Source organism: Dreissena polymorpha, chromosome 6 (genome assembly GCF_020536995.1).
Source record: "Dreissena polymorpha isolate Duluth1 chromosome 6, UMN_Dpol_1.0, whole genome shotgun sequence".
NCBI classification, from domain to species: Eukaryota; Metazoa; Mollusca; class Bivalvia; order Myida; family Dreissenidae; genus Dreissena; species Dreissena polymorpha.
The window spans coordinates 90,062,461-90,090,454 of NC_068360.1; the positions used below are offsets into that span (position 1 = coordinate 90,062,461).

Sequence of the window (27,994 nt, forward strand, 5' to 3'; positions counted from 1 at the left end):
GAGTACATCAGTTTTGATTTGGCATCTGGATGTTACATACGTTAACATACATTTATGAACCTTTTTACATGTTACTTTAAGCACATTTGTGAAATCATCAGTGATAATTTGCAATGTGGTATCGAATAGTTATCGTATACATATTATGAAATAACATATTGTAATGCACCATATTACCCGCGGTATAATTTGATTGCAAATGTTGACAATTTTCAAACTAATAACGCTCATGGCGGCCGTTACACTGAAGTTGTATTTTAATTACACTAGGCATTACCATTGGATCGACAGTATACACTCGATCGTACGGAACGCCAGCATCTATAGCCGTATTAAAGAATGCCCTATCATCTTGATCACAAACATCATCATTTTCACAGTCTTGGAGTTGATCATCACAAAATAAATATGATTTAAGCGCAACGCCTTTATATTTCGATGCCTCCAACTCCTGTATAACCTCTTTGAACTCATTTTCGAGATTTTGATCAAAACCGACCACAAGTCTACACTCCAAACGGTGATCAAGTGTGGAAAGTTTGTGCAAATGGTTTCGTAATTCACACGGAATCAGCTTAAAAACCGTAAAATGCACGAATTTGACCGAGTTTGGTATCGATATGCATACATATTTTTGAAAAGTGAAGCGCAACGTGTCCAGCATTTTAAGGCTTGAAAGTAGTTTTTCCAATAAATCATATTTTGTTATATTATGTAAATAAAGGTAATCGATGTGCAAACCCATCGTTGCTTTATATAACCCATCACAATCTCCAGAACACATAACACCTAAATAATTATTTTCACATGACTTTCTATTCGAACTATACAAGTCATTACCCCCTGTTCTCTCATTGCATTGCATTTCCTTGCATCCACTTAATGATGTTATTGAACAATCAGTTAACCTACATTCAACATGAGTATCAACGTTAGACAATTTGATCAACAGGTGTCGCAGCCAATGAGATGACAGTGAGACATTTTTCAATTCGATGTTTTCTATTTTGGGAGGAAGTGAAATATCTGGACACGCTTCTTCACATGAACTGCTTCCTGGGAACAGCATCTCTATGTGGAATGTCGTAGAGGGATTTTCCAATGGTTGATATATCATTCGGAAATTATTTAGTTGTTTTATCATCATCCAATTCGGGTTAGAAACAGATTCGTAAAACGCTTTGAGTCTGGAATTAAAAACAGATCCGGTAAACATATCTACAGTGAAGACAAGCTCTAGATGTTTAAGACAATTGGATGATGATGTCAATATATCATGCAGATCTTGGAATGTTAAGTAGTTCTTATCTTCTAATGAGAGAACATAGTCATACACTTTCAATGACCGGATATTTGATATGTTTGATTTCAACAAAAACCTTAAACAATCGTACAGTGCAGCACTTTTGTTACTTCGAAATTCAAAGGATCCGAGTTTCAGACAAATTGTATCATCATTAACACCGCTGGCCTTAGCCTCTACTAATCCAGACACGATTACATCTGAGAACTCTCTGATTTTACCTTCACTAAACTTGTGAGTACTGAAATGATTATTAAGCAAGCTGATAATAAATTTGCTGCCCGTATGTTAAGTCCGCAAAGGTATGTAAATATCGCAGAGATATCAAGGACATCTTTAGGAAAATGTTCCATATACCCAGCAATGTTTGCATCTATGACGTGTTCATTCATGGCAATGTAATATGTAGCCAGATATTCTTGCAAGCTTTTGTGTATGAACGAACACGTGGATGACCTATATACAATAGATGTGCACTTTCTTTCAGATAAAATACCGGCCTTGAGGGCAAACGATTTGTTATCTTCAGACACATATTCGAACACATTTCTGTCGCTAAACACAAGAGATGTCTCCTTTTCAAATGAGAAGAGAAGACCAAATGCCAATTTAGAAATTGCATTCAAATGAACAATATTTGGGTGTATAAAATGTGTGCTAGCAAAACATTTCACTGGGGTGTTTTGGAAATAAGAAGGTTTACAGCTTGCATTTTTAAGGAGGCTGTCAAGCAAAATGCTATATATTTCACAAAAGGATCCTTTAACGTATATCCCTTCCAGCCATGAACAAAGAATCAGACACACTAACATTGGTTTAGACATAATCTCCGTAAGGCTATTCTGTTTTACGTATGTTATGAATTCTTCATGTCGAGCGTTCAAATCGTTTTCTATTATGCAACCCATGATTGTTTTGCTAAGTGAAAATGGACCCTCTATTCCTTTTAAAACTAATAAACAATCTATATGAGAATCATTGATATGTTCGTCTGTCAATTTCCAAGGCCGTGTTGTTGTAAGCACTGTACATTGGTAATAACATCCTATAATCAGTGGCTGTGCCAATTTGCCATTGACATCATACCACTCATCAAGGCAGTCTTGTACTACGAGACAGATTTCCTTTTCCATTATTCTCTGAAGCAGAACGAATGCTTTCTTCCGATCAACATCTGAATATAAAATGTCGATCAGTTGTTCTTTAATAATATTTGGTACTTCACGTTCACCAATAGAATCTCTCAATGTGGCGAGGAAGACAAATTTAAATTTGCCGAGAATGTGAACATTTTCGAAATCTTGGTCTTCAGCATAAGTTGACTGTTGACTTTTGCACCAGTCAAGTACCAATTTAGCAACAAACGTTGATTTACCAGTACCTGCTTCACCTTGTACTCAAATCCGCGAATTCAATTTGTCGCATGTATCAAATACGTCTTTGTAATTTTAATTTGTTTTTCTCCTTGTTCAAAATTCGTCGTAGGAGCACCTGTAAGTGTATATTTACTGTCTAATCTGTACAATTTTGGAGTAGCATACACTTTATATAAAGATGTAGTGTTGTCATTACTTGGATTTAACGGTGAAAGGGCCACGTGGTTAAGAGTACCGTTGTAATGTCGAATCAAACGTCGACGTAAATCTGAAAAACAAATTCGTACACTATTCAACAATATTCAGTGCAGGGCTTTCATTCAACTTGCGTTGTACTATTGGTTTCTTACGTAAGACTAATTATTCACGTTGATGTTAAGGTTTCAGCATTTAGTATTTGAAATTCCAAAAATTTTAGAGAATTTCGAGAAAATATTAAAAGGTTATAGGTGTATGTGTGTGAATGGACAGTTCTACGGGTCATTGATATTTTAACTATTCGATATCCAGTGGCATCTAGAAAAATTATGGTTTTTAACCATAATTGTATTTTTAAGACAAAAAAGTAAATACAACGTGCTTTCTCTTTTATGCTTTTATCACTTGACCTTTTTTGTTTACAATTGCATGCAAAATATATGAGTAAATTTAATTCACCTTCTATGTCTCGTTCGTATTTTGTTTTATCATTGTCCATCCATAAATGATCTATACTCGTAATTGGATCACATGTTGCAATTTCTATTTCTTGCAACTTTTCATCAGTCTTTATCGCGTGTTGTTCTATTTGACGAGCGTAATATCTAACTGTTTTTGCCGTGTTTTTAGTTTTCTGAACATTCTTATTTACTTCTTTTATCATTTCGTCTAATTTTTCTGTGGTGTTTTCAAATTCTATTTCCTTCCTAAAAAATGTGATCTGCGGTGGAGTCTATGTTCTTTAAACATGTTTTGGCGTGGCTTGAAAACACTTTCAGAGCGCTGTCTGTTTCTTCAGACGTTTTTCGATCTCCAATGATTTCTTTTTTAGACAATTTAAACTAGCCAGTGTGTGAGTTTCTATTTCTTCCCGGGCGTTTCTTTCTTCTTTAGAAACATGCTCACTTGCTTTTTGTGCAGTGGAGTCAATGCTCTCTAAACATGTTTTGGTGTGGCTTGAAATCACTTTTAGAGCGGTGTTTCTTTCTTCAATAAGACGTTGATCCATCTCCAATGATTTCTTTTCTAAAACATCTATACTAGCCAGTTTGTGAGTTTCTATTTTTTCCCGGGCATTATTTTCTTCTTCCGAAACATGTGCTCTTGCTTCTTGTGTTTTCGTATACAGTTTCGCCTGAAAGTTGTTCATAAGAGATTCAATCTCCTCAATAGTCCCCTCTCCTTAATTTGTAAGCCTCTCTCCTGATCTCGTCAAATTCACCATTGTTAGCTGTGCATCTTTGAGAAGTTCAACTAAATTCTCAGGGGATATAAACGGTTGATTATTCTGCAACTAAATGTCAAATAATTGTGTAAGCATAATACTTAAGTGCTTATTCAAATATATTAAAGCTCAATTAATGATAAGAGGGAGGTTCAGAATGTATTTTAACCGGAAACTTTTCTATGTAAATGCGTTGGCCTGCATGGTAAATACCAATGATTTCTTGACTTAAATAAAACCCTCGCTGATATTATAAAGTCATTGTCTCCTTAATATGAATATACAGTGTTATTATTTCTATATTTGCAACGTACCATAACATGATGATTGATTATTACATAAAACATAAAACATAATGTCGTGCATCTTAATTGTATTTTTTGCTGTCACTCAAACGAAAAGAAATTACTTCAGCTTACAAGCTACCGAAAATGTGCCAGTTTTAACATTTATCAGTCATTATATTTGGTTTTGCCACAATGGAAAACATAGCAGTTTTAATGCAGATTTGCATGTTGCTTACTTGCAAATAAAACGTAACTGGTGACCCTGTTTGTTTTTTCCTGTTTACATAGTATTTAGATGTTTTTTTTGCGCACACATTTTCAAATGTATCTTTTATTGGGAAACAAATCAACAATACTGCGCGACACCCCTTTCAACTTTAGTTTGCTCCAACCAGACTCTTCTCTACAAGTTGACATTTACGTCACACTTCACATTCTCGCATTTAAACTAATGGATTTTCATAGACGCATACTCCTGTATTTTGCAATGATTTGTTTTAAGCCGGAGCACAATTTTCTTCCTTAAACATGATCTTCAAGCAGTTATAGAGAAACATTTACTGTAAAGTTTATATTTAGTTAATATTTATTTTGTTGCATTCAGATTTAAAATTTGCAAAAATTATTTCATAGCTTTCGAAATATATCAAGCAAATTTTAAGACATACATAATGTATGCAAGAAATGTCTTTAAAATGGAAATTGACGTTTATTGATTTTCAAATGACATGCTTGAAATAAAATGAGTACCAAGATGATCGGCTAAGTGACTTCTCAGACCCCATTACATACTTAATATTTTATGTTTGTTATTAGTAGTTCAAATAGTGTATTCATGCACATAATAGTGTATGAGCACATAAATATATTTTAAACAGGGTTCCATGTTTGTAACACAAACAATTGCTACATTAAGACATTTGTCGCATTTAAGTTTGAATTGTGTTGATCTTTTTTTAGAACCATGTGATGAAGATTCAGAACACATCTTTTTTACTTTGAAAAGGTTTGATAGTGTCTTGTTTATGTAAAATAAACACTAAATACATGTCTTGAGAACGACTGCAGCTAAAATATATTTTTTAAATTAATCTTCAAAAACTCGTCTTGTTTTGAAGACTTGGGTCAGCTGAATTATGTTTTTTTTGTAATATCATCTGGTGGTACTGTACTCAGTTTGTGCAAATACTGATCAAACCCAAGCGTTTCATGTTTGGTGTAGTAGGGTGCGGATAACGTGACTTTGTAGGGTTCACAATTGAACTTTAATTTATGTAAACACACCGGTAAGTGGTGCTTGTTTTCAAATAACTTGAAAAAAAATCTTAAGAATTTCAACTAGTGCATAAAAGACAGTTTTTATGCTGCGTATGGCAATGCGGAATACATAAGAATGACTTTATTTAATAAACTTATGTTCTTGTCAAAAAATTCGATGTGTTCCGCATTTATCTACACGGTTATGCAGCACGCAGCGTGAAATTTTGGCAACGATTTCAGACGCATTGAAGGATTTATTATTTAATCACAACATATCGGTACAAATTTGAAAGACAAACTGTCTTTTATGCAATAAATGTGTTGGCCAATTCATTAAAAAAACTTGTGATATTTGCAAAAATAAAGTTCTTTACGGTGTGTTTACGTTATGTCCAGTCCGTGTGTGTAAACCCCTGGAAACCGTGGTGACACTACACCCATATAGTAAATAACTCATCTTCTACGAAGACGCAAGGGTCAGGGTTTAAAAGTTAGGTGTGAATGATGATTCTACAACGATTTTTAAAAATATGCTCATATGGTCAAAATTGGCCGTGCCTTGCGGATTATTTGTTTACCTTATATTTATATAGTGAAAACTTGTTTCAAACTTTTTTTATCAAGTTTGTTTAAATCTTGGAGGCAAATCTTGCCACGCACATGGGTCACAAGATTGAATAAGATTAATTTAGTAAATAACTTTAGAAATGGGTGTAACCGCTACACGCAAAGTTTTGATATTAGGTGTTTAACATTGAATGGTGATCCTTCATCAAGTTTGTTCAAACCATGTTCCTATGGTTACATTTGGCCTCGCCCTTAGAACTCTAAGGGTTACTTGTTTTCCTTCGATGTATGCAGAGAACACTAACAATCTTCTCTGAAACCGTAAGGCCCAGAAGTTTTGGTATGAAACGTCTTATAACTAATTTCGTCGAAATCATACCCCTGCGGTCAAAACTGACCCCACTCAGGGGTCAAACAATTAAAATAGAATTGTATACTTAATATCGAATAACTAAAAACGTCTTCCTCTATGCAGGAGTTAAATATTTGGTGTGTACCTTTGTTTTAATTGTGTATTGTTATTTCTCTTCTATGTTTTGTTGAAATTATGCCCCTGGGTTTAAGCCTAATCACGCCCCTTGGGTAACATGATTTATAAAAACTATATCATATATATTTATTGCATTTAAAAACTTAATTTTCTGAAACCACAAGGGTTAGGTTTTAATGTTCGTTGTACATCAACGTAAAATGGTCCTGTACTAAGTTTGACCATATCATATTTATATACACAAGGGTTAGGTTTTTAATGTTTGTTGTATTAACATTAGTGAACCTTTGTCATGGTCGCTTATCAGTGTAAGAAAACTGTGTATTAAACCATTATAACTTAATAAAGCAAGAAAACGTTTTATACAATGTGTTACTTCTCGTTGTAACTTAAGCAAAAATATATGTATTTAGCCGCTCTAAAAATGATCCCTTTTCAAATGGGCGTTACAGTTTTGAAAATTTCAGACCAGGGGTTATTATACCCCTGTTTTTTTTTCAAACCTACTGATATCCCTGAAACTGTATAGCTTGAAAAAAATGTTTTTCCAGTTTTGTCCATATAATACGTCTCGGGAAATGGTAAAATTCCTTACAAAAGTCCGCGTAGGATACGAAGTTTGACTGTTTATTTTAAATATTTTATTTTAAGGTATCCAAAGGTATCAGTCAAAGGTTATAACTGATGATATATTGTGCTAGGTTTTATTCTTCGGCATTGAATTTTTTTTGTGAATTAAAACTGATACTTCGCTGTTTCAAACAGTGATTATTAACAGTGAACATTAACTATTTTGGGATATTTATGGTTGACCCAGTGTGACCTAACGTGTTTTCCGAAAACAGTGTCATTAAACAAAACTTTCAAGAGTTTGGGATATTGCCTGTCTTAACGCAGTGACACATTAAGCGAACGTTTAAGACATGTGTTTTTCTTCTGTGTAACTCGATAGATCTCAAATTGTGTACATTACTTGTTCTTGAAATAGTTTTACATGAGCGTTATTTAAGGTGTATGAAATGTATGCGTTTTTGGTTCACATTAACTGAATGGTATAATTATGTTATTTTTCCCTTCCAGTTTGCAGTTTCAAATTGTTTGAGTATTATTCATTACCTGTACAATAAAATATTGATAACATTTATAATATAAAAATATATATTAATTGAAAAAAAAAGCTTAATTGATTTTTTAATAGCTTTTACGATCGTTTTAGCCTATACAAAGTTCATTCAATTAATGTCATTTATAAAAAAAAAAAAACGTTTACAAATCTCCAGTGGGATATCATACCATTTAAAAACATGCGACAATAAACAAAATACAATACATTTTTGGCAACGTCTTGCAAACATACAAACCAACCTGGCGAGAACACTATAATCTTGGATCTGCGAACGATAAAATGGGAAACATTAGGCTAAATTATAAATGAACACACGGAAATAATATGACTTTACACTTTACAAACACAATTTGAAAGCATTGGACCTTTGGTCCAGCAAGATAGCTCAATCAACTGGAACGAAAAACAATTAAATGGGCAACAACCATTTTTGTATAATAATTGTCATTTCACTTTTATCTGTTTAGTATACGTCAAACGTCCACAATAAGTCTAGTACTTTGTTATAAAACAAAATAATTAACAAACAAAAGAGTTTCAAATATCCCATGGGCAGACTAATAATCTTACAAAATCCTCATTCCATGAATTAAAACAGTGTCCTAAAATATAACCCTGTATTGTTAACAGTATTTGACTGCTATTAGAAGTACCTGTGATTACATAATGCTGACTAAACATGTTTTAAGGAAGTATCATTTAATTACAGTATGAGTGTTATACTTCATGCTAAAAAAGTTAAAAACGACGTTTAAAGCGTTCGAAAATCAAATCGTGTTCAATGATAAGATACCAGTACTCTGAATTTCACCCTCGATATTGACCGAACAATATATATATATATTTATCATACCACCGCATTGATATCTGCCCGTTATCACGTTGCCTGATATATTTTTTATATCATGGTCAACAGGAAGTTCTTATATCAGTCAATGTTTGGAGTTACTTGGGATATGCAATGAAGTCAACAATTTCTATCAACGTGAATCAGGTTTAACAAAACAAACAATTTGATACCAAGAACGTACATATTTTATTCTAGTTTAAAGTCATAAATCACAAAAACGTTTATTTTTTTTAAATCACCACAGCCCGCATTACAGAAATTAAATGACGTCATCAATGGAACAATACATCTTAAATATCGATAGTCATTGCACTCGCAAGTGTTGCACAAAAAGTCAAGACAAATGATAACTGTATGCTTATCCTCAACTATTTAAACAAACGATTTAACACGCTTATCATCGCCTTATGTCAATATTGACACCATCATCAAAATGTCAATTTCAATACACATCTCCAAAATGGCGTCTCCAATCTATTCGGTGAAGTGTGTTTTTCGATTTAATTTGTCGCTGCAGTCCATACCTGATCTCCAATTCAAGATGTGTATAATTTAAGCGGGTTTACTCTTCCCATTCGTAGTGCAAAAAACTTTTTTTCCTCTAAACGATGTTTAAAATAAGCGATTATTCGCGTCGTCTTTTCGAACGCCGTTGCTACATGTATGTCAACGTGTAAAAGCCGGATCAGCAAAATCAGCGGGGATCCGTACGTTTTAAATATAAAAATGGATTGTTTTGCAGATTTTTAGGAAACTGTTGTATGATAAACGGAACAATAGATTACTGTCCCATCGTTTTGCAATATATCAGGCTCGGCACAAATAAAATAACGGCTCAGCAAGCCTCGCCGTTATATTATTCTAAGCCACGCCTGATATATTACAAAACGATGGGACAGTAACCTGTTAATCTCTCTCTCTCTCTCTCTCTCTCTCTCTCTCTCTCTCTCTATATATATATATATATATATATATATATATATATATAGGATCTGGCACAAGTTGTCATATCATACCATATTTTCTTAAACGAGTACAGGAATTTTGTTCGTAAGCGAGCATTTGGCAAGCTTACTAACGAATTTCCTGGACGAGTTTAATAAAATATGGTATGATATGACAACGAGTGTCAGATCTTTTTAATCACATGCTTTTAAATGAGCAAATTTAATAAATATTTACGCAAACATAATGATAAATCCCGAATGTTGTTTACATTTCGTGACGTCATTTGACGTTTCAACGTCATTTAAGCATAATAACAAAATGCGATTGGTCAATAAACGAAAACTACGCCAATGAAAAAGCTTAAAAATGTTGTATTACACATGTGTAATATAAAAAATATGTAATGGTTGTATTACATGGGAAACAGGGTATAGCATGTGATATATATACAGTTCGATTTAACCTAGCCTGTTATATGTTTTTGCGGATTGTGTAAAATGCGGTCACTTGTCAATTGTAATAATATTCGAGATTCTGTTCTGGTAAAATATGACATTTTGTGAATTGTATGACTATTATAATATAATGAGTAAAACAAGAAACACATGTTAAACTGTATAAAAGTTTTCGCAGAAATAGAAAGATTACTACTACTCATATAACCGTATAATGTTAATGCATAGGTGAAATGTTATGAACTAGAACAAACATGCCCAGACCTCGTGCGTGATGAATGCATTTGATGTATTGTTTAAAGTGCAAACATTTTAATTATTTATCATAACTGTCCGTTTAAAGTTTGTTCAAAACCGTTCCAGTTAGATTGTTAATTTAGCTAGTCCAAGACAAAAATCTGCTCCGGCTCATGGTCCATCGCTCAACATTGGAGATTGTTACTTATTAAAGGTCTCATTTTATTAAGGTTAGGCAACCGAGTATAGCACTATATTTGAGGTCGTGTGCAATATCACCAGAAATCATTACATAAATTTAGGCATATTGATCATTGACAGCATCGTAATGTCATCACGGCTTAATGCTATACCAGTTTATATACACAATTTAAAATAAGTCTTACCGACTTAAATCCGTCATGTATCTCCTATCCCTCAATACAAATAAAGCGATAACAAAATAAACGGTGATTGGAAAACTGGTCTCTATAACCAATCGTGATGCATCGACTATCTCCGGAATCCTCCGTAAGATGTATGTTATGCCTATTGAGGAGCAATCATTGCTTGATACACCTTTCGCGTGATCCGTCTATTGTTATGCGACTGTATTCGATGCGCTTTGACTACTACTACTACCACTACTACTACTACTACTACTACTACAACAACAACAACTACTACTACTACTACTACTACAACAACTACTTCTACTACTACTTCTACTACTACTACTACTACTACTACTACTACTATTACTACTACTACTACTACTATTACTACTACTATTACTACTACTACTACTACTACTATTACTTCTACTACTAAAACTATGGTCACTATCTCTTATACTACTTATTGTCATTAATGGGTCATTGATTTATAAATCTAGATGCCTCATTTTTAACTCATGCTTGATAAACCGTTTTAAACATTGTTTAAAGTTGACTCACATTCTGAGTCACTTTGTTTTGTTCATAAGTGACTATCTTTGATATGCGCAATGTTTGGGTATACAATTATTAATGTTTCTGTATCAATTGTGGCATTATTGTGATTTAAAATAGATTGCATTTACAGAGTTCACACAGTCAGTCTGTAAGCATTATTGGATTAATTGTACTGTACAAAATAAGGGAGAAAATAGGTAGACACTCTTCTATGTGTGATTTGCTCTTATATTTTTTGTACAATGACCGAAAACTTATATACAATGTTAAGTCACATTTTTAGGTCAGAACAAGTTACTTTTTGTGTTAGAACTGGAAATGTGTATTTAACAGTAAATGATGAGCGTTGAAAATTGGTGACCTTTATGCAAATAATTAAAATATACTTTATTCACTGTAATCTAAGAAGCAAATAAAATATGTTGAACTTGCCTACTTTAAACACGGATAGGTTTTGAAAAATGCCAATATCTTTGAAATGTCGGTAACGTCTGCATTCAGTCCTACAACATCTCTTAACTACTGAATAGTGTTATATCCATAAACTCTACTATGACAATTCTACTTAGGGGACACTTTTGAAGTTGACTTTGTAAACAGCAAAACTGAACAAAATTGATAACTATCCTCTTTAAATCAGTTTGTGCAAATATTGTAAAATATCTTGTGTTTATTTGTTGCGTGATTTCAATATTTTTTAGGTCTGTTTAGTGTTCCAACAGTTCTTGAAAGATATAAGTGTTAACTAAACCATTGATTTGTTGCATATGTTTGTGATTTATTGGGGAAATTACATCTATAAGAAATGTGACTGGTTATAAAATGGTTAAATTCATATCTGTGGAGAATTAGTTATCAAAGCCTTACATTTGTAAAGTTTCGGTTGTCTGTGTTGATCACCAAAAAGATCAGAGTAATGCCGTTTCTTCTATTCACACCTAACAAATGTCCCCCACGAGCTTAACAATATATATATATATATATATATATATATATATATATATATATATATATATATATATATATATATATATAGCTAAAAATATATATATATGAAATATTTACAGCTAAAAAAGGGCACACATACAAGATTCCATTTTGTTAAAAGTCTAGCCATTAATAAGTCATATCCACTCGAGAAGAGGACTTTGATATATCAAGCGGTTTAGTTCGACGACTAGGCTTCCCGTGCCAGAAAAGTAAGCCGATCGAGAGGCTTTCCGTGCCTCAACGAAAGCGAAAGTAGGCATTTTTAAGTAAAATTGATAAAAATTACTATATAACGTACATTGAACGTAAAGATTTGGTCATAAAGATGATATCAATGACACTAGATATTTGAAATATTACGGAAAAGCTATGCTAAAAAGTCATCAAAGTGGCATGTATGAACGATTGTTCCACCACCCTCGTCATCATTCCATCTTCGATAGAGTTTGCGATAAGTGTTTGGACCTGCGGAATACTATGAACCTGTAGCTGGATATATGCTTCAACTCATGGACCTCCTCTTTTTATGCACAAATGTGTTTACGGGTTTTTAATTTTAGATGTTCTTACCTGTTTTGTGAATTCCGAGCATCCATTTTTCTTGTTTATGACAGACGGGCAGCGAAGAATGAACAGATAGGCAGCATTTTGACAGAAAGGTGACCGAAATGCTTCTACACCGTGACTGTGACACTACGAATGCTGACTTTATTTGGGTACGTCACCAGGCACCACTCACTGTTAAAGACCGTGCCCCCCTCCCACACGGCCAACACCTATTGCATTTCAGTGAAACCTGTGGTGGTACTGTAACCTTAAGTAATACGTCTCATGCATTTCAATGTATTTCTAGGTATTGGTACAGATAGACATCGACTATTTTTTCGTAATACAATTTATATCGTTGAAGTGTGCGCATTGTATGCGTTGGCATGTACATAATATAGGTACTGTGCTCATTAAATGTAAACTTATGCTTTAAGTCTACTATCAAGTGATCCCGATTGAAATTAGATCAACGTGGATGATCTCACGCGGGGAGACCCTAATGGATTAGCAGTCCATCGCCTTAACCACTCGGCCAACTCGTCTTGTGCTCACTTTGATAAAGTGGCGCAACAATAACAGAGCGCATGATACAGGCCTGCTCCGCATATCCTACATGAAGCTCATGGCCAACGATAACGTCAGGAACAAGCCAGCAGCACGTGTTTACCCACAAGAATCCCTCCTGGCGACTGTCGAACGGCGAACGCGGACTTGATGTGGACTCGTCACCAGGCACCACTCACTGTGCAAGACTGTGATCCGGGGCACTACAGAGGGAGATCACGAGGCCGTACAAAGAAAAGCTGAATGAACAGTGTGAAACAGTGGGCGTCTGTCCCCATGGGAGAGCTACTCACAGCAGCCCAAAACAAACTTGACTGGCGGATGATTACTGTGTAGTCGTCCCTCATTATGACGATGATGACACAATTGAAATCTAAACAAACAATAGTAATTTATACGCAAGATATTGTCATTAATATGAATATAACATGTCTTTAAATTTCGTTTCATTTAAATGAGTTCAACACTTATTGCATTTCAGTGTAACGATGTTATTTAAACGTTAGGTAATACGCCTCCTAAACATTACATGTTATGTCCTTTTAATTATTACTATTGTAATATACAACAAGCTACATCGATTGAGTGTGAGTTTTGAATGCGGTGACATATAACTAATAAAATGTAATATATCTATTTAATTTATCAATTTTTCATAAACAGCTATTCAAAATTGATCCCGAATAAAAAACATCGAGGAAGATGAGAATCGAATTTACTCAAAGAGAGCTCAATGGATTAGCAGTCCATGGCCTTAACCACTCGGCCATCTAACTTGCTGATGATAATGATGATGATGATGATGATGATAATAATCATAATAGTAATTATAATAATAATAATGGGTTGCTGCTGCTGCTATAGATGATGATGATGGTGGTGATGATGATGATGATGATGGTGGTGTAATGATGATGATGATGATGATGATGATGATGATGATGATGATGATGATGATGATTATGATGATGATGATGATGATGATGATGATGATGATGAGACGGAGGATGATGATGGTGTTGATTAAAATTATACGTCTCCTCACTATTTCATCTTATCGGCTTTGAATTCTGATGAACGATTAACGTCACATATGTTCATATATATTTTTGTTCCTTCTCATCTAATATGCATTTTATGTTTGTAGGAATTCTGACCTCTGTCCAGTGTGCGTTCAACCATACAATCTGGTGCAAAGTTGGTATGCAAAATCTGTTTTCAAAAATGTTGAAAATTTTGTATTATTGTATTATGAAATGTGTGAGAATAGGTGTAATAATTACGGCAATCATGGGTCGCTTAAAAAAGTAGTCGGTGTTGATGTGGGTTCATAGTAAAGAAAGTTCTAGATAAGTTTTATCCCTTGTTCAAACATACAAACATACAAGACAAATGTTTTAAAGTCAAATGTTATATTAATAACACTTCAAAAAGTACATACAATAAATTTATAAAACAGAACTTCACAACGCATTAACACCCTAAACACTAACATAGAAATGAAAATTACCATTTAAAATTTAAACAGGTTTAGAACATTTAAAATGAAAATTGCATTTATCATTGACAAACCACGAGACTAGACTGTATTTGCACATTCTTAGAACGGAAATATCTAAATAACAAATATATATGTACCAATATTCCACATAAAATGTAAAAGGTCGATTAAAGTTTATCGTGTTATTTCTTAAAATTTTGCCAAGCATTTGTAAAACTATTTGTCAGATATGTACATTTCCAGAAAGGAAATTCATTTGTGCGTGAAATAAGACCATGTTCATGGAAATCGCTGCACAATTGATGAAGTTATTGCTGTTCAAATCGATGCACCCTGCTGTCGGATGAATTTTGAGTTGAATACCTTGTTATATATATATATATTTGATTGTGAATTTAGTCTTTCATAAAAGTTGTTTTTTCGTTATAATTTGATTATTTTTCATTCATAATGATGTTTTTACTAATAAATATTATAGCCACACGCTAATCACTTGTGCTTGAGAAATTAGCCCACAAACTAATGAACAGACAAACCGACAAACCATCTGATAGACTAATATAATCCCCCTAAACTTCGCTTGTAGGAGATGAACGTAACAAAAACTGTCAAATAGTCCGGAATAAAGGCTAGTTAAACAGCACGCATTTTCTTCGAAAAGACCAACTTAAATTAAAACTGATTATTCATTAAATATTTTAGTACGGAAAATAACTAGAAAACTTTATTTTAATATTTAGATATAGCCCCGCTGTACTAGCAAGCACAATCAACGAGGTTGCGCAACAGACGCGTGATAGTGTATCGGACTCTCCATATTTCTTGTTGATCAGCAGTAGTTTTATTTTCCCGTATCTATTAAAAGCCTCAGATTTCGAATGAACTGTGCTGCGCAAAATACCACGTGATTAAGACGCAGCAAAAATTGAACTATTTAAATAATTCATAATCATTCATAAACATTCATTTCCCCGACACGTATAATTAAAAAATTGTTTAATGTTGTTTTCTATATCCGCTCCGTTCAAAAATATTCAATTTAACACGATATTCACATTTGTCCATTTGTCAATGAATATAGTGGAAAAACTGAAACCTCTGACCCATAAAGGACGAAATCTTTCTCGGCACAAGATGCGGCAGTTATCAGGTTATTCGTAGTTAGCAAATCTGGGTTGCAAAACGTGGTATTACCCTTAGTTGTTCGTAAACGAACGACTAAAAAACGTGATGTTCTAATTTTGTTTATATTTTTAGCTCTTATGAAAAATGTTTTTTTTTGACAAATAGTTCTCGTGATATCAATTTTAGTGTATATTTGCCTTTTAACTTCTTGATAAAAATGTCAGCATAAAAAGCTCGTACTAATAGTGATGTACTTATTGTGTAAATTAAAGACAAATTAGCTGGAGAACGTGGAGTCGAGGATATAACAATTGTTATAATATAATCTTCTGGTTTTAACTTGATCAAACATGTTTAAATATCTAAGAGATTTTTGTTCCGTGCAACTTATATATGGCGGCATGGTTATCCTGTATGTAGCACATTTAATGTGGATTTGTTTGAAATTGAAGCAAACGATATATCACATATGAATATGGTAAAATTATTGTTCCTGTCGATCTTAATAGCAGGGTTTGCAATACATGTGATTATATTGTTTAAGGCAAAATAAACAAGGGCTGTTTGTAAAACACGCATGCCCCCCAAATGGGCTGTCAGTTCCAGTGGCAGCCATTGTGTGAATACATTAGAGTATGATTTAACTGCTTCAGGTCACTGTGACCTTTGACCTAGTGACCTGAAAATCAATAGGGGTCATCTGCCAGTCATGATCAATGTACCTATGAAGTTTCATGATCCTAGGCCTAAGCCTTCTTGAGTTATCATCCGGAAACTATATTACTGTTTCGAGTCACTGTGACCTTGACCTTTGACCTAGTGACCTGAAAATCAATAGGGGTCATTTGCCAGTCATGATCAATGTACCTATGAAGTTTCATGATCCTAGGCCTAAACAATCTTGAGTTATCATCCGGAAACCATTTGACTGTGTCGAGTCACTGTGACCTTGACCTTTTACCTAGTGACCTGAAAATCAATAGGGTCATCTGCCAGTCATGATCAATGTACCTATGAAGTTTCATGATCCTAGGCCTAAGCGTTCTTGAGTTATCATCCGGGAACCATTTTACTGTTTCGAGTCACTTTGACCTTGACCTTTAACCTTGTGACCTGAAAATCAATAAGGGTCATCTGCAAGTCATGATCTATGTACCTAGGAAGTTTCATGATTCTAGGCCTAAGCGTTCTTGAGTTATCATCCGGAAACCATTTGGTTGACGGACCGACAGACCGACGGACCGACCGACCGACATGTGCAAAACAATATACCCCCTCTTCTTCGAAGGGGGGCATAATAATGGATATGATGGCGCTGATTTCTGCTCAGATACTGTCCAGGGCCTCAGTCTCAGTTCACTTACATGGGAAAAATGTACTTGATTTATGTACATATATATATGTCAACATATTGTAAATGGTAAAGTTGACAAATTTTCTATGCCAATAACGGTCCACTTGTCAGTGACTATTTGTTAACACACGAATACAGATTTTCAGGTATATCGGATATACCATACATGATTTCACATATTTATTGATTATGCCTCGTTAATTTTTTTCTTTGTATGTAATTATGTCTCGTTTGAGTATCAGTCTTACACCGATGTCATGTAATGGGACGATGTCTAACGAGCGCAATTTCGTTCAAAGATTATTTTTATGTTACCTGTATTTATTTTTTGCAATAAATAGATTACTCAAGTAGAAAGTCAATTAATAATAAATTGAATAGTTTTCTTAATTTTCTTTTCATAAAACAAACCCCAGTTCCAATACCAAAATAGTCGTTTCTAACATCGCAGCACTAACCATACAAATATACCAACGTAGGTGTCACCGCATTGGATCGGTTGATGCAAACAACGCAGCACTAAACACATACGGATCAATCAAAAGAGGTGCAACATTGGATCGGTCATAGTAAAGGAAGTGGAGCTTATACCGGTCGGTTAAGAGCACTGCAAACACCACAATAGCTTATACATATGTGTATATTTCATATTAAAATCTATATAAAGGCAACTGCAACATAGAAAGTATCTGTTCAGTTTAATAACATTTAATAAATCAGTGTTTATTTATAAGGGCGCAATGAAATGAACTTGGTACACTTATCAGCTTACTTCTTTGCTGTATAAGGGTTTTCAAAGACGAGCAAAATAAAAATATAGAACACATTTCATAATGTTGTAATGCATTTTAGACGATTTCATAATACACGATATAAAACTTCAAACAAAATATATGCATGTATTCATAATAAAACTAGTAAAGTTATTAATTGAATCATTTAAATCATTATACTTGTGAAGAAAAAATATAAGAAATTACTAAATAAGACTGAATTTCTAACCTTGAACATTTTCGGATATTGTAAGAGTGTTGCCAAAGTTTAATTCTTCAAAGTGCTGTGGAATTCGATTAGAGTGCACACATTACAAACTTAAATTATATTATTATGATCTCATACCAATATGGTCAATAATTCTTTAATTATCTGCCAGAACTTTTTATCGCGCTACTTTCAAGAATCGTATCTGTAATGATTAAGAACATGATGCTTATAAGTGGTAGGTTTGCGTTTTAATTGGTCTTTATTATTTTTAAACACGTCTAAAGACAGTCACAAACTACACTCCAGCTAAAGCAGATGCTATATTGTTCTTAATTTTTGTATTTAGTATGCAATACATTTAAAATTTGCATTGAAACTAATTTATTGTCCGAGCATTTCGTACACGATGCTTTAACAACAAAAAGTTCTTCAAAACATAAAATGAACATGCAAAAATTTAACAAACAACAAAGTAATACATGCATAAACCGACTATCTGTCACACTAATGGCAACTAAACATACCTTTCACACAATCAGAAAAATTATGTGGTTAATAAGGTACCAGACAAATATTCAAACACAATTTTAGAAATCTTTGGGTTAAACAATTACAAAAACAACATACATGTATTTACAAACGTATTTAAAATACAACAGAAAGTGCAAACACAGTAGTGATGTAAAGTTTAAATGCATTTTCATGTCTAAAAACTTGATGTTATAACGGTATTCTCCTCGGTTGATACATGACAAATAAGTGTTATACTATTGCTAAGCAATTTTACACAGGTGGAAAAAAAAGACAAAATAAGAAGATAGCCTTCCACTAAGATCATTGACTTCAGATTTAAAAGAAAGGTCTTTTTCATATTGCAAGAACTGAAGATAAAATTACGTGTGTATTAACAAACATATTTTGCACCGGCCATAAGAATTATGTTAACGATGGTATTTTCGCATATGTTTACCTCTTAATCATTCTGCATGATTCTTTCGACAATGTTTGTGTTAAAGTCAGCGTTTCCCCGGTATGTCGCATTAACAATAGTCTGAAAAACTCGTAAACATTCAAGTTTCCTCCCGACTTCGGTGTGATTACCTGTTGCCTTGCCATAAATCGCTTCTGCCATAAATCCTCCGTCAAGGATAAGACTAACTGGAGCCAGAACGGCTGCTGCTGCTGTTGCAGCGGAGGCACCAACTTTAGCAGCAGCAAAACCTATCCCAACACCGCTATGAACTGACCGTAAAATCGCTCCTATTGATAAACTACCTCGAATGTTCAAACCTGGACTTTCAGGACCGCTGTTTCCAATGGCATCTATTTTGAATTCTCCCGTGAAATCTGTAAGCGCTTGTTCAAAGTCGCCTCTTACCTTTTCCAACGTTTCCCTAATTTTAGCAGTTGATTGGTTCTGCTTAACCGCTTCGTGAACGCGGAAACCGCCTTGCACTATTCCGCTTGAGGCACCAATCGCACCACCGGCAATGGTTAAACCTAAGGATACTCCGAATGTTACTGGAATGAGAGCAAGACCAACAACTCCGAGAACACCTCCAACCAAGCCGGATATGGATGTACCAATGACTGCATTGTTGACTCTTCCCCTCCTTTCTTGAAATTCAGACGGTTTTGTCCCGACTGATATAGCTGCATTGAACTTTCCTAATTCCGTCTCAAAATTGCTTAAAACTGCGTATTTATGTGTGAATGGAATATCTGAAATAAATCCAAAATGAACATCACATTGAAAGTAAGTGCTATTCTTAAGACAAAAATATTCACGCATGACAGAATGACGCAATACTTTATGTTTTTGGGAACATTTTTTTAATGGAAATCGACGAAGTTAGTGTCCACAAAATGGCCATTTTTAAACCTGTGAATTTCATGTCGACAAATATAAAAGATTTAACCCTAACATAAGTAGCTTTTCAATAACTACTTCTAGATTGAATTCATTAAATGCAAAAATCAATAAACTTGCTAAAGTGTAAATTTCGATGCATCTTTATTTTCTCAAATAAATCATATTAATAACTTTAAAAATAGACTAGTATTAAATTCATTGCCTTTATATCGTTTTCATTCCATACTTACCAGCTGATTTAAAGTGGTCACTCAAACCCTCTAAAACTTTGAATTCGCAACGCCTTAAAAGAATCTACAAATTAAAACTTTCACTTATTATTACGTTAAAACTGAAGTATTAATTTAAACCAAATTTGGTTTATATATGTGTAAAATATCATAACACTCTTACATCTCTTAACTTGCTTTGAGATTTTAACTTTTCTCCTCTGGTTTAATAATGTTGCTGTCAAATAACACATTTACACTCATAAGTGAACACATTATAGCCTTGGTTTCGGTAACCTCATATCCGATCGTGGCGCTTAAAATTATGAGTAAGATGTCGTTAAATTGATCACGAGCATGGCTGCGCAGTTCATTTATTTATTAAGAATGATGCTAGTATAAGGGTTTGAAAGAGAATAACTCAAGAAATATATACAGCAATTTGCCGTTTCACAAATGTTCATTTTGGTTACAAAGACGATTCCAAATTATTTAAGTTAAAGTTTTCAATTGTGACCTGATTTTTTCAACAGACATGAAAAACAAATGGTATAATAAGTGTATTTAGTACTTACTCTGCAGAACGTTAACACGTGATCCCTTGAAGCGTCTGACAAATGCTTTATTAACTTAAGACGGAGTGTGGAATCAGAACTTGGTACTCTGTGTTTACTCCAAGAGTCTGAATTTGGGACCTCAATTACCATTACATAAATATGCCAGCAGTCTGTTTCACGACTAAAGTATATAAACAATGGACCTAGTTAGGTTAGGTCTATTTCGATCGATCGTAATATGATAATAAATGTAAATGTACGTAATATGCGCATACATCGATAAAATACTATCACTGACACTGATATATTTGTAACACTGCTTACCAAAATTCTTCTACCCAGAAGCTGATACGTTTGCACTTCTCTGGTATCTGAGCGGCATTCTGTTGAACATCAACAACCAACCAGGTCGGTACTGTAATCGTACCTAGTGGAGTACCTATTGTAACAGAAAACATTGCTGATTATTTGCGTTCAAACAAACTTGCAAATAAGCTATTCAAATACATGTACAATCAAACAGGTTATTTAAATTTATCGTCAACATGCGTATATTTATTATCGCCTAAACTGATATAAGTGCTTTTAGGCGTGAAACATAAAGACCAGGGCCAAGATGATCATTTGATCGCTCACCTGCGGAACGGGTCGTGGCGATTTTTGAACACATGTTACCCCTAACCCCAGGCGGTGAACCCAAGGTCATGATTTGAACAAACAAAGTAGAGGCCGCCTATATGGTGTTACAGGTCAAATATAACAACTCGCGGATCTTTGGTTTGAGATAATATTTTCCAAACAGTTTAATATATAAGTCTAAGAAATCATCTCATGCCTGAAGCGAGGTTCGTTTTAACCACATGGACGTGATTTGAACAAACTTTGTAGAGGACCTTCATACGTTATTTATTGTCAAAAATTAAACAAAAAACCTTTTGCTTTCAGAATCGTGTCTGTTAAGTTATTTACTTTGTATGTCTCTATAAAGTTTTATCCCGGAGCGTAGCCAGTGTTGACCCCAGTGGAACAATTTGAACAAACTTAGTAGATGACCACTATACGGGTTTACACATCAAATATTTAACCCCTGACCATGCGGTTTCAGAGAAAAGATTTGTAAAGATATCATCTATATAAATATATATAAATATGTTACATTTTTTGACACAATACATGATTTAAACTAAATAAATAGATTACCCTTATATTATAGTACAAACCAAGACTTTATAAATGATGCGACCCCTGTGGCGTGGCCAATTTAGACCCCAGGGGTATAACTTGAACAAATTCAGCAGATGACCCCTATACGAGGTTGTATACCAAACATTAAACCCTGACTATTGCGGTTTTAAAGAAAGAAAAGTTATTTACTGTGTTAATATATGGTAATGATGTGACCCCCCGCGTGTGGCTAGTTTTGACACACATGCATGCTTTGGACAAACTAAGTTTGGGAACTCTATACAATGTGACACAAATAATATTAAACCCTTGAATTTTTCAATTTCAGAGAAGATATGTTGAAACTTTATCTTTTTAAATTCGTTTTTTAGCTATAGTGAACTACATCTGCAGCGCATGGGGAAATGTAAACTAATGTGAAAGAGGATCAAATATGGATCATTCTTGCTAAGTTTTGTTAAAATCTGCCAATCGGTTCAGGAGATGTCGTTTGAATGGAAATTTTACGGATGACTAATGTCTGACGACGTACAATAGAAAAAAAGACGGCCCAAAGCTCATCCTGTGCATTTAACAAGTGAACTAAAATCTAAAAATAATATGTTACGATTATTTACTTTTTAATTTTCGTGCCTCCAGCTCGACCATTCCTTTGCATTCCGGTCTCCGAGGATGGCTTGATTGTGATCGTATTTTGTACATATTCAGTCCGCTGGCATCCATGTGCATGTACGCCATCAGGAAGCCGGGTTGTTTATTTCTGTTAACATCAAACTTGTAGATCTTGTTTCTGTAATCTATTTCTTGTTCAATATTCAGTAATTTCAATGACTTGTATTCGTTCCATTTGCATTCATTGTTACTCTCTGAATTCACGACATAAATGTCAATGTCAAGAAACGTTGCTAGACAATAGAAATATATAGCATAATTAGCCTTGTCATACTGTGGGTCAAGTACTTGATTTTGGAGTGCTTCAAGCGTGTTCTCATTCTGCCCAGATCCGGTAAATATGTCTATAAGGACCTCTGTTATATCTTTCCGGCCGGTTAAAAGATGTTTTTGTATCGCATGTCGTAGAGCAATAGGCGTCAGTTCGATGTCTCGGAACAGCTCGTGGCTGATCCAAGTAAATATGTTGGATAACACAGGCTCTTCTAACCGTGTGCCTTTCCAAAGTGATCGCAGTGCCCTTCCTTCTTGAATGAATGTTGCTACTTTAGATAAACATTCTTCTCCTGCCATATTTTGCTGAAATAATAGTACAAAAGTAAACATATACAGATTCTGATTTTCAGAAGGTACATTCGAAGCTAGACTAATGCTCATAAACATGAAGAACATGTAATCAATGTTATCACCTGCAAAAATAATATGTATGCTTATGTCAATATGATAAGAGGCATATCATATGATTTTATTAATTGTTCATATTTATTCAAAGGTGAAAATACTTTTATTACAATTTCTTACACGCATCTTCACGTGAGCTATTAAGAGCAGTTTAAATACTATTATTCAAAATAAAATTTAATCAACATTGGAACACTCATGAACACTAATACATGTAGTTAAACGAGTGCATAGCGAAAAGCTTTTGTCTACAGTTCAAACTCTTCAAAGAGCTCGTAACTTATCAAAATAAATATGGGGGATTTCGTTGAAGAAATCTACATATGTGTCACAGACACGCATGCCATAATGACACATGTTTGGAAAGAGGAAAACCGACTATACATTCAAAACGAAAAAAAGACCATAGTTCTACAAACACTGGTCGCAGTGTTGGTAGAAAAACCGACCTTTCGATCATTTACACATATGTTGATTAAAATAAACAAGTTTGAGCGAAATCAACCAAGTAATTAAAACGATTTAAATACACACGTTACGAAACTTATGGATGTAAGGACTGACACATATAATTTTCGATGTTTGAAATTTATTGAAGGAGTCGAAAATTACTTTCCCTTCAGTATGAATTTGCCGCTGGAGGCGCTCTGGAAGGTTTGTCATTCAGCATTGGGAACTCGCACGGTATACATATTATTTTTATTGAAATGTGTTAATATTTCATATTATGGACATACTATATTTATTTGAACAATTGATTTATGCATCGGGCTAAATTTACATAGAATGTCAGTGTAAGATGACTGATTCAGCCGGTATGCGAGTCCAAATCAGTCAACTGACATATTTTAAATAACTTTAACAAAAACGAGGCATACAATGCCAATGATATTGAAGTGGTTGATATCTTTAACTATTTAGATACAGTTATACTGGAATATTTTAGTTAACACATGAATATTTTGTTGGAAGTACCCTTAAGGCCATGAATACATGATTGTTTAAATGCAGTACGTTAGAAGTATACCAAAATAGTATGTCAGTTGTTTGACTCTTGTGTGGGTTCTATATTAATGTTTGCTTCAGAAAACTTGGGTTTACAAAGTCAGATGATATTAAACACATGCATGAAAAATTCAGCAAACGGGTTCTACAGGTAAAAATAAATACACATAATGTCGCTGTGCATTTGTTAAAAGTTCTTAACAATTAATTTATAATAGTGTACATTGTTTCCTTATGCTCGATTGGTCATTGTCGGCTCGGGTACTACTTACATGTACCCTGGGTACGGTAAAAATACTAAAACGTACCTGCTCAATATTAGACTGTACCCGAGTTTTATTCCCGCCCGAAATCCGATGTCGTAAAACGCGCTACCGATTACCGTAATTACGAAACAAACTTCTAGTTTAAAAAAAAAACTGTATTAACATGCTTTTTGAGTAAGAGTTTTGATAATATAGAGGCCATTTAACAGATAATTGACATAAATATGAACATAACTAATTTTTTAGAAAGAAGCCGACAACGACCGATTTAGCGTTAAAATTCCCGGGTGCTATTTAGTATATTTACCGAACCCGGGGTACATGTAAGTATACTTTAGTGTACCCGGGGTACATGTAAGTAGTACCCGAGCCGACAATGACCAATCGAGCTTACAAGCTTTAAACGATTGTAAAAAAGGTTATACAAATAACCTTTGGACCCCCAAATGTAAAGACCATGTAAATAATTTTGGATTTGGTTTGATAATCGAAAATCCACACATTGTGCAAGTTAATATTGGCTATTTGAAATATATAATTGTTGGCCATTTTAAACAAGTTTGGTATGGTAAAATGTTTAAAAGTTGTTTAAAAACCTATTTAGAATATGAAGAATATTTAAACTTACTTCCTAGACGTCTGCGCTTGTTTTGTAAGATTGAGAGTCTCTGCAATCCCGTTGAGAATCCAGTCTAGCAGATACGCTGAGAATAACATACACAAAAGGAATGATATTGTTGTAATGAATTTAGTTTATATGAAAATGATGCACATACAATCCTTAAATTATGATGACAATCTTTTTCGGCGTAGGTTTTTAAACCAGCATTTCACCTTAAATGAACTTTAACGTAACGCTAGCAGATCTGAATGAATACAATTCATTTATTTGATTGGCTGATTGGAGCATAATCACCCAGAACATTGGCAGCATCACCGCGTCTCTGAAGTATAGGATGTAACACTGTTCCGTGTAGTGAGATGCGGACACATTTTGGCCCAGTTACATGTACAATAATGAATTACCGGTAAAATTACCCAAACACTTTTAGGGTCAAGTCTGGGTCAGTAAATCGTCAGGGCAAGACGGAATGTACTATCAATAAACGCCTTATGTTAATAACACAGTTTTTCTTTGAAGATATCAAATAACACAAATTTAAGATAAAGAAATGAGCGAAAATCAGTAAATGCCGCGTGTCTTGCATTGTGAGACAAAACTACCGAAACAGTATAGTGCCCATGATAGAAGGGAAATCGTTCAATTATTTAGCCAGAAATGGGTGACGTATGCAAGCAAGAAAAGGTTACTGACATTTGCCAGATTACAATGTATAAAAAACTGTGACTTCAATTTTTTATCGCAAAGTAGCGTGGTTTGATGTTTTATTTGCAAGACGAAATGAGATTTGTAAAGACCCGCGTCATGCGAAAATCGGTCTTATGCAATATGCTGCAAGCGTAACTGCAGCTCAGCCTGCGCATTCGCGCAATCTTATCAGGGTATGAATACTGAATAGGCTACTCTGGAGATACCACGAAATCTTGCGTGTTTTTTTAAACGAAAAGCGTAGCCCTTGACCAGAATGCGCAAGTGCATACGCTATAAGATCAATTTTAGCATTACGCGGATGTAACCGTGTTATTCAAATGTGTGGAAAGACAAATGCGTCTTAATAAAATATTTACGTGTCATATGATTCGATGACGAAAAAATTATTTCTCAATAAACCATATAAGGACGCATATGACGTGCTCTCACGTAGTAAAATTTGTATCTACGAACACTATCACGCGGTTTAAATATACGTGACCTTCATAACACACTTTTAATGCGGTGTATATGCGACTACTATTCAGTTATAAAAGTACACAACAATATGAAAACCGTTGCTCTTAATTTAATAATAGAGAAAGATACATTTTCTACCTTCATTTCAAAGTTAGGACATACGCTGAATATCTTTTTATGCCCCCGGATCGAATGATATATTGTTTTTGGCCTGTCTGTCTGTCATTCTGTTTGTTTGTCATTCTGTCCAAAAACTTGTGTTTCACTAACACAGCTCTTGTTACAGATATTTATTGTTGGCCACTATCCTTAAGTAATCCATTGTTACTGGGTATGGATATGAGGGCATGTTTAAGGTCTACGTTCTACACATTTACATACAATTAAGCATTAGTTCTAATCATTTATTACAGTTTATTGTGCAGTAAGCCACATACTAGATACTCTAGAGGCTGTTTCCAAGGGTTGAACATTAAGTTGATGTTTATGGAGTACAACTTGTGAACGCCACTTCCTCAAAGAATGTTGATAGAACCTGGGACCTAGACATTCACCCTTTCCACTACGCCACCGCTATAATTTTTAACATGGACATTTATAAACCTGTTACTTCGTATACTGGCTTTATGACAGCGCCAAAAAACTAATAAAACACACAAAAATAGCTACGAGATTTACCGCTTATCTGATAGAGTTTGAGTGGCTTTCATAAACAATCCACTACTTGGTGTTAAAATCTCAAAATAAATGACTTGACGTGTTCTAGTGACTCATAAATAATATTATATAAATATCACAGGTAGTTGAGAGGTAAAGTGAACATTGCAGAGGAGAGTGTCGTTTATAATTTTATGTTATTATATGGAACAAGCATGCATTTTTTTATAATGAACAATGCAAGCTTCCATTTTTATAGGAAAAAATAGGCACTCATAAATAATGAGTTGTTCTAGACTTTTAAATAAGCACGCACACATTTTTTGCTTCAACGCAATATATTTTGGCAAACTCGTGTTACTTCGTTTAGCCCCACACAAGGAGCATATTCAGAATTATAGCCCTATTGAAATATATTGTTTTCGATCTTCAAGTGATATTACAATTTTGCTGTGACTGGCACATAGACATACGGCATATGGCAGTCACTTGAAGTATAGTGAATAGTACACCTGAGAAGAGTATTGTCCCCGTAGCCCGAGGAGGACATAATACCTCGAGGGGCACCCCAAAAATTGTTATTTATTGTATGACACCGAACAAACTTGGTAAACTGATAATCAGAAATTAGGTGTACGTGAATATAGCACATGAAAATTAGCACTGATCATCACAGATTTGTTACATACTTTCTTACAAGCGCTTTCTGGTCGAAATTTTCGGTAACCCGTGCCTCTTTTGTAAAGCTCAAGTCTCACTATTGCCGGTAGAGTTCC

The 27,994-nt window shown here is 34.3% G+C and overlaps 1 protein-coding gene across 1 annotated transcript; it reads right to left on the minus strand.

Moving 5' to 3' along the window:
• Positions 1 to 18,158: 18,158 nt before the first annotated feature.
• Positions 18,159 to 23,362, minus strand: LOC127836479 (uncharacterized). The gene is made up of 5 exons (XM_052363132.1): positions 22,763 to 23,362; positions 21,285 to 21,399; positions 20,979 to 21,141; positions 20,425 to 20,488; positions 18,159 to 20,043 (listed from the first exon to the last, which is right to left on the minus strand). The coding sequence occupies exons 1-5, from the start codon at positions 22,881 to 22,883 to the stop codon at positions 19,295 to 19,297; spliced, it is 1,212 nt and encodes a 403-aa protein (XP_052219092.1). The 5' UTR covers positions 22,884 to 23,362; the 3' UTR covers positions 18,159 to 19,294.
• Between the last annotated feature and the right edge of the window lie 4,632 nt (positions 23,363 to 27,994).

Bases quoted from the DNA above. Each gene is read 5' to 3' on its own strand.
- LOC127836479 (XM_052363132.1), bottom strand. From the start codon at position 22,883: ATGGCGTACATGCACATGGATGCCAGCGGACTGAATATGTACAAAATA. The intron at 20,489-20,978 runs GTAAGTACTAAA...TTTAATTTGTAG, and splicing joins ACGTGTTAACGTTCTGCAGA to ATTCTTTTAAGGCGTTGCGA. The intron at 20,044-20,424 runs GTAAGTATGGAA...GATTTATTTCAG, and splicing joins TGACCACTTTAAATCAGCTG to ATATTCCATTCACACATAAA.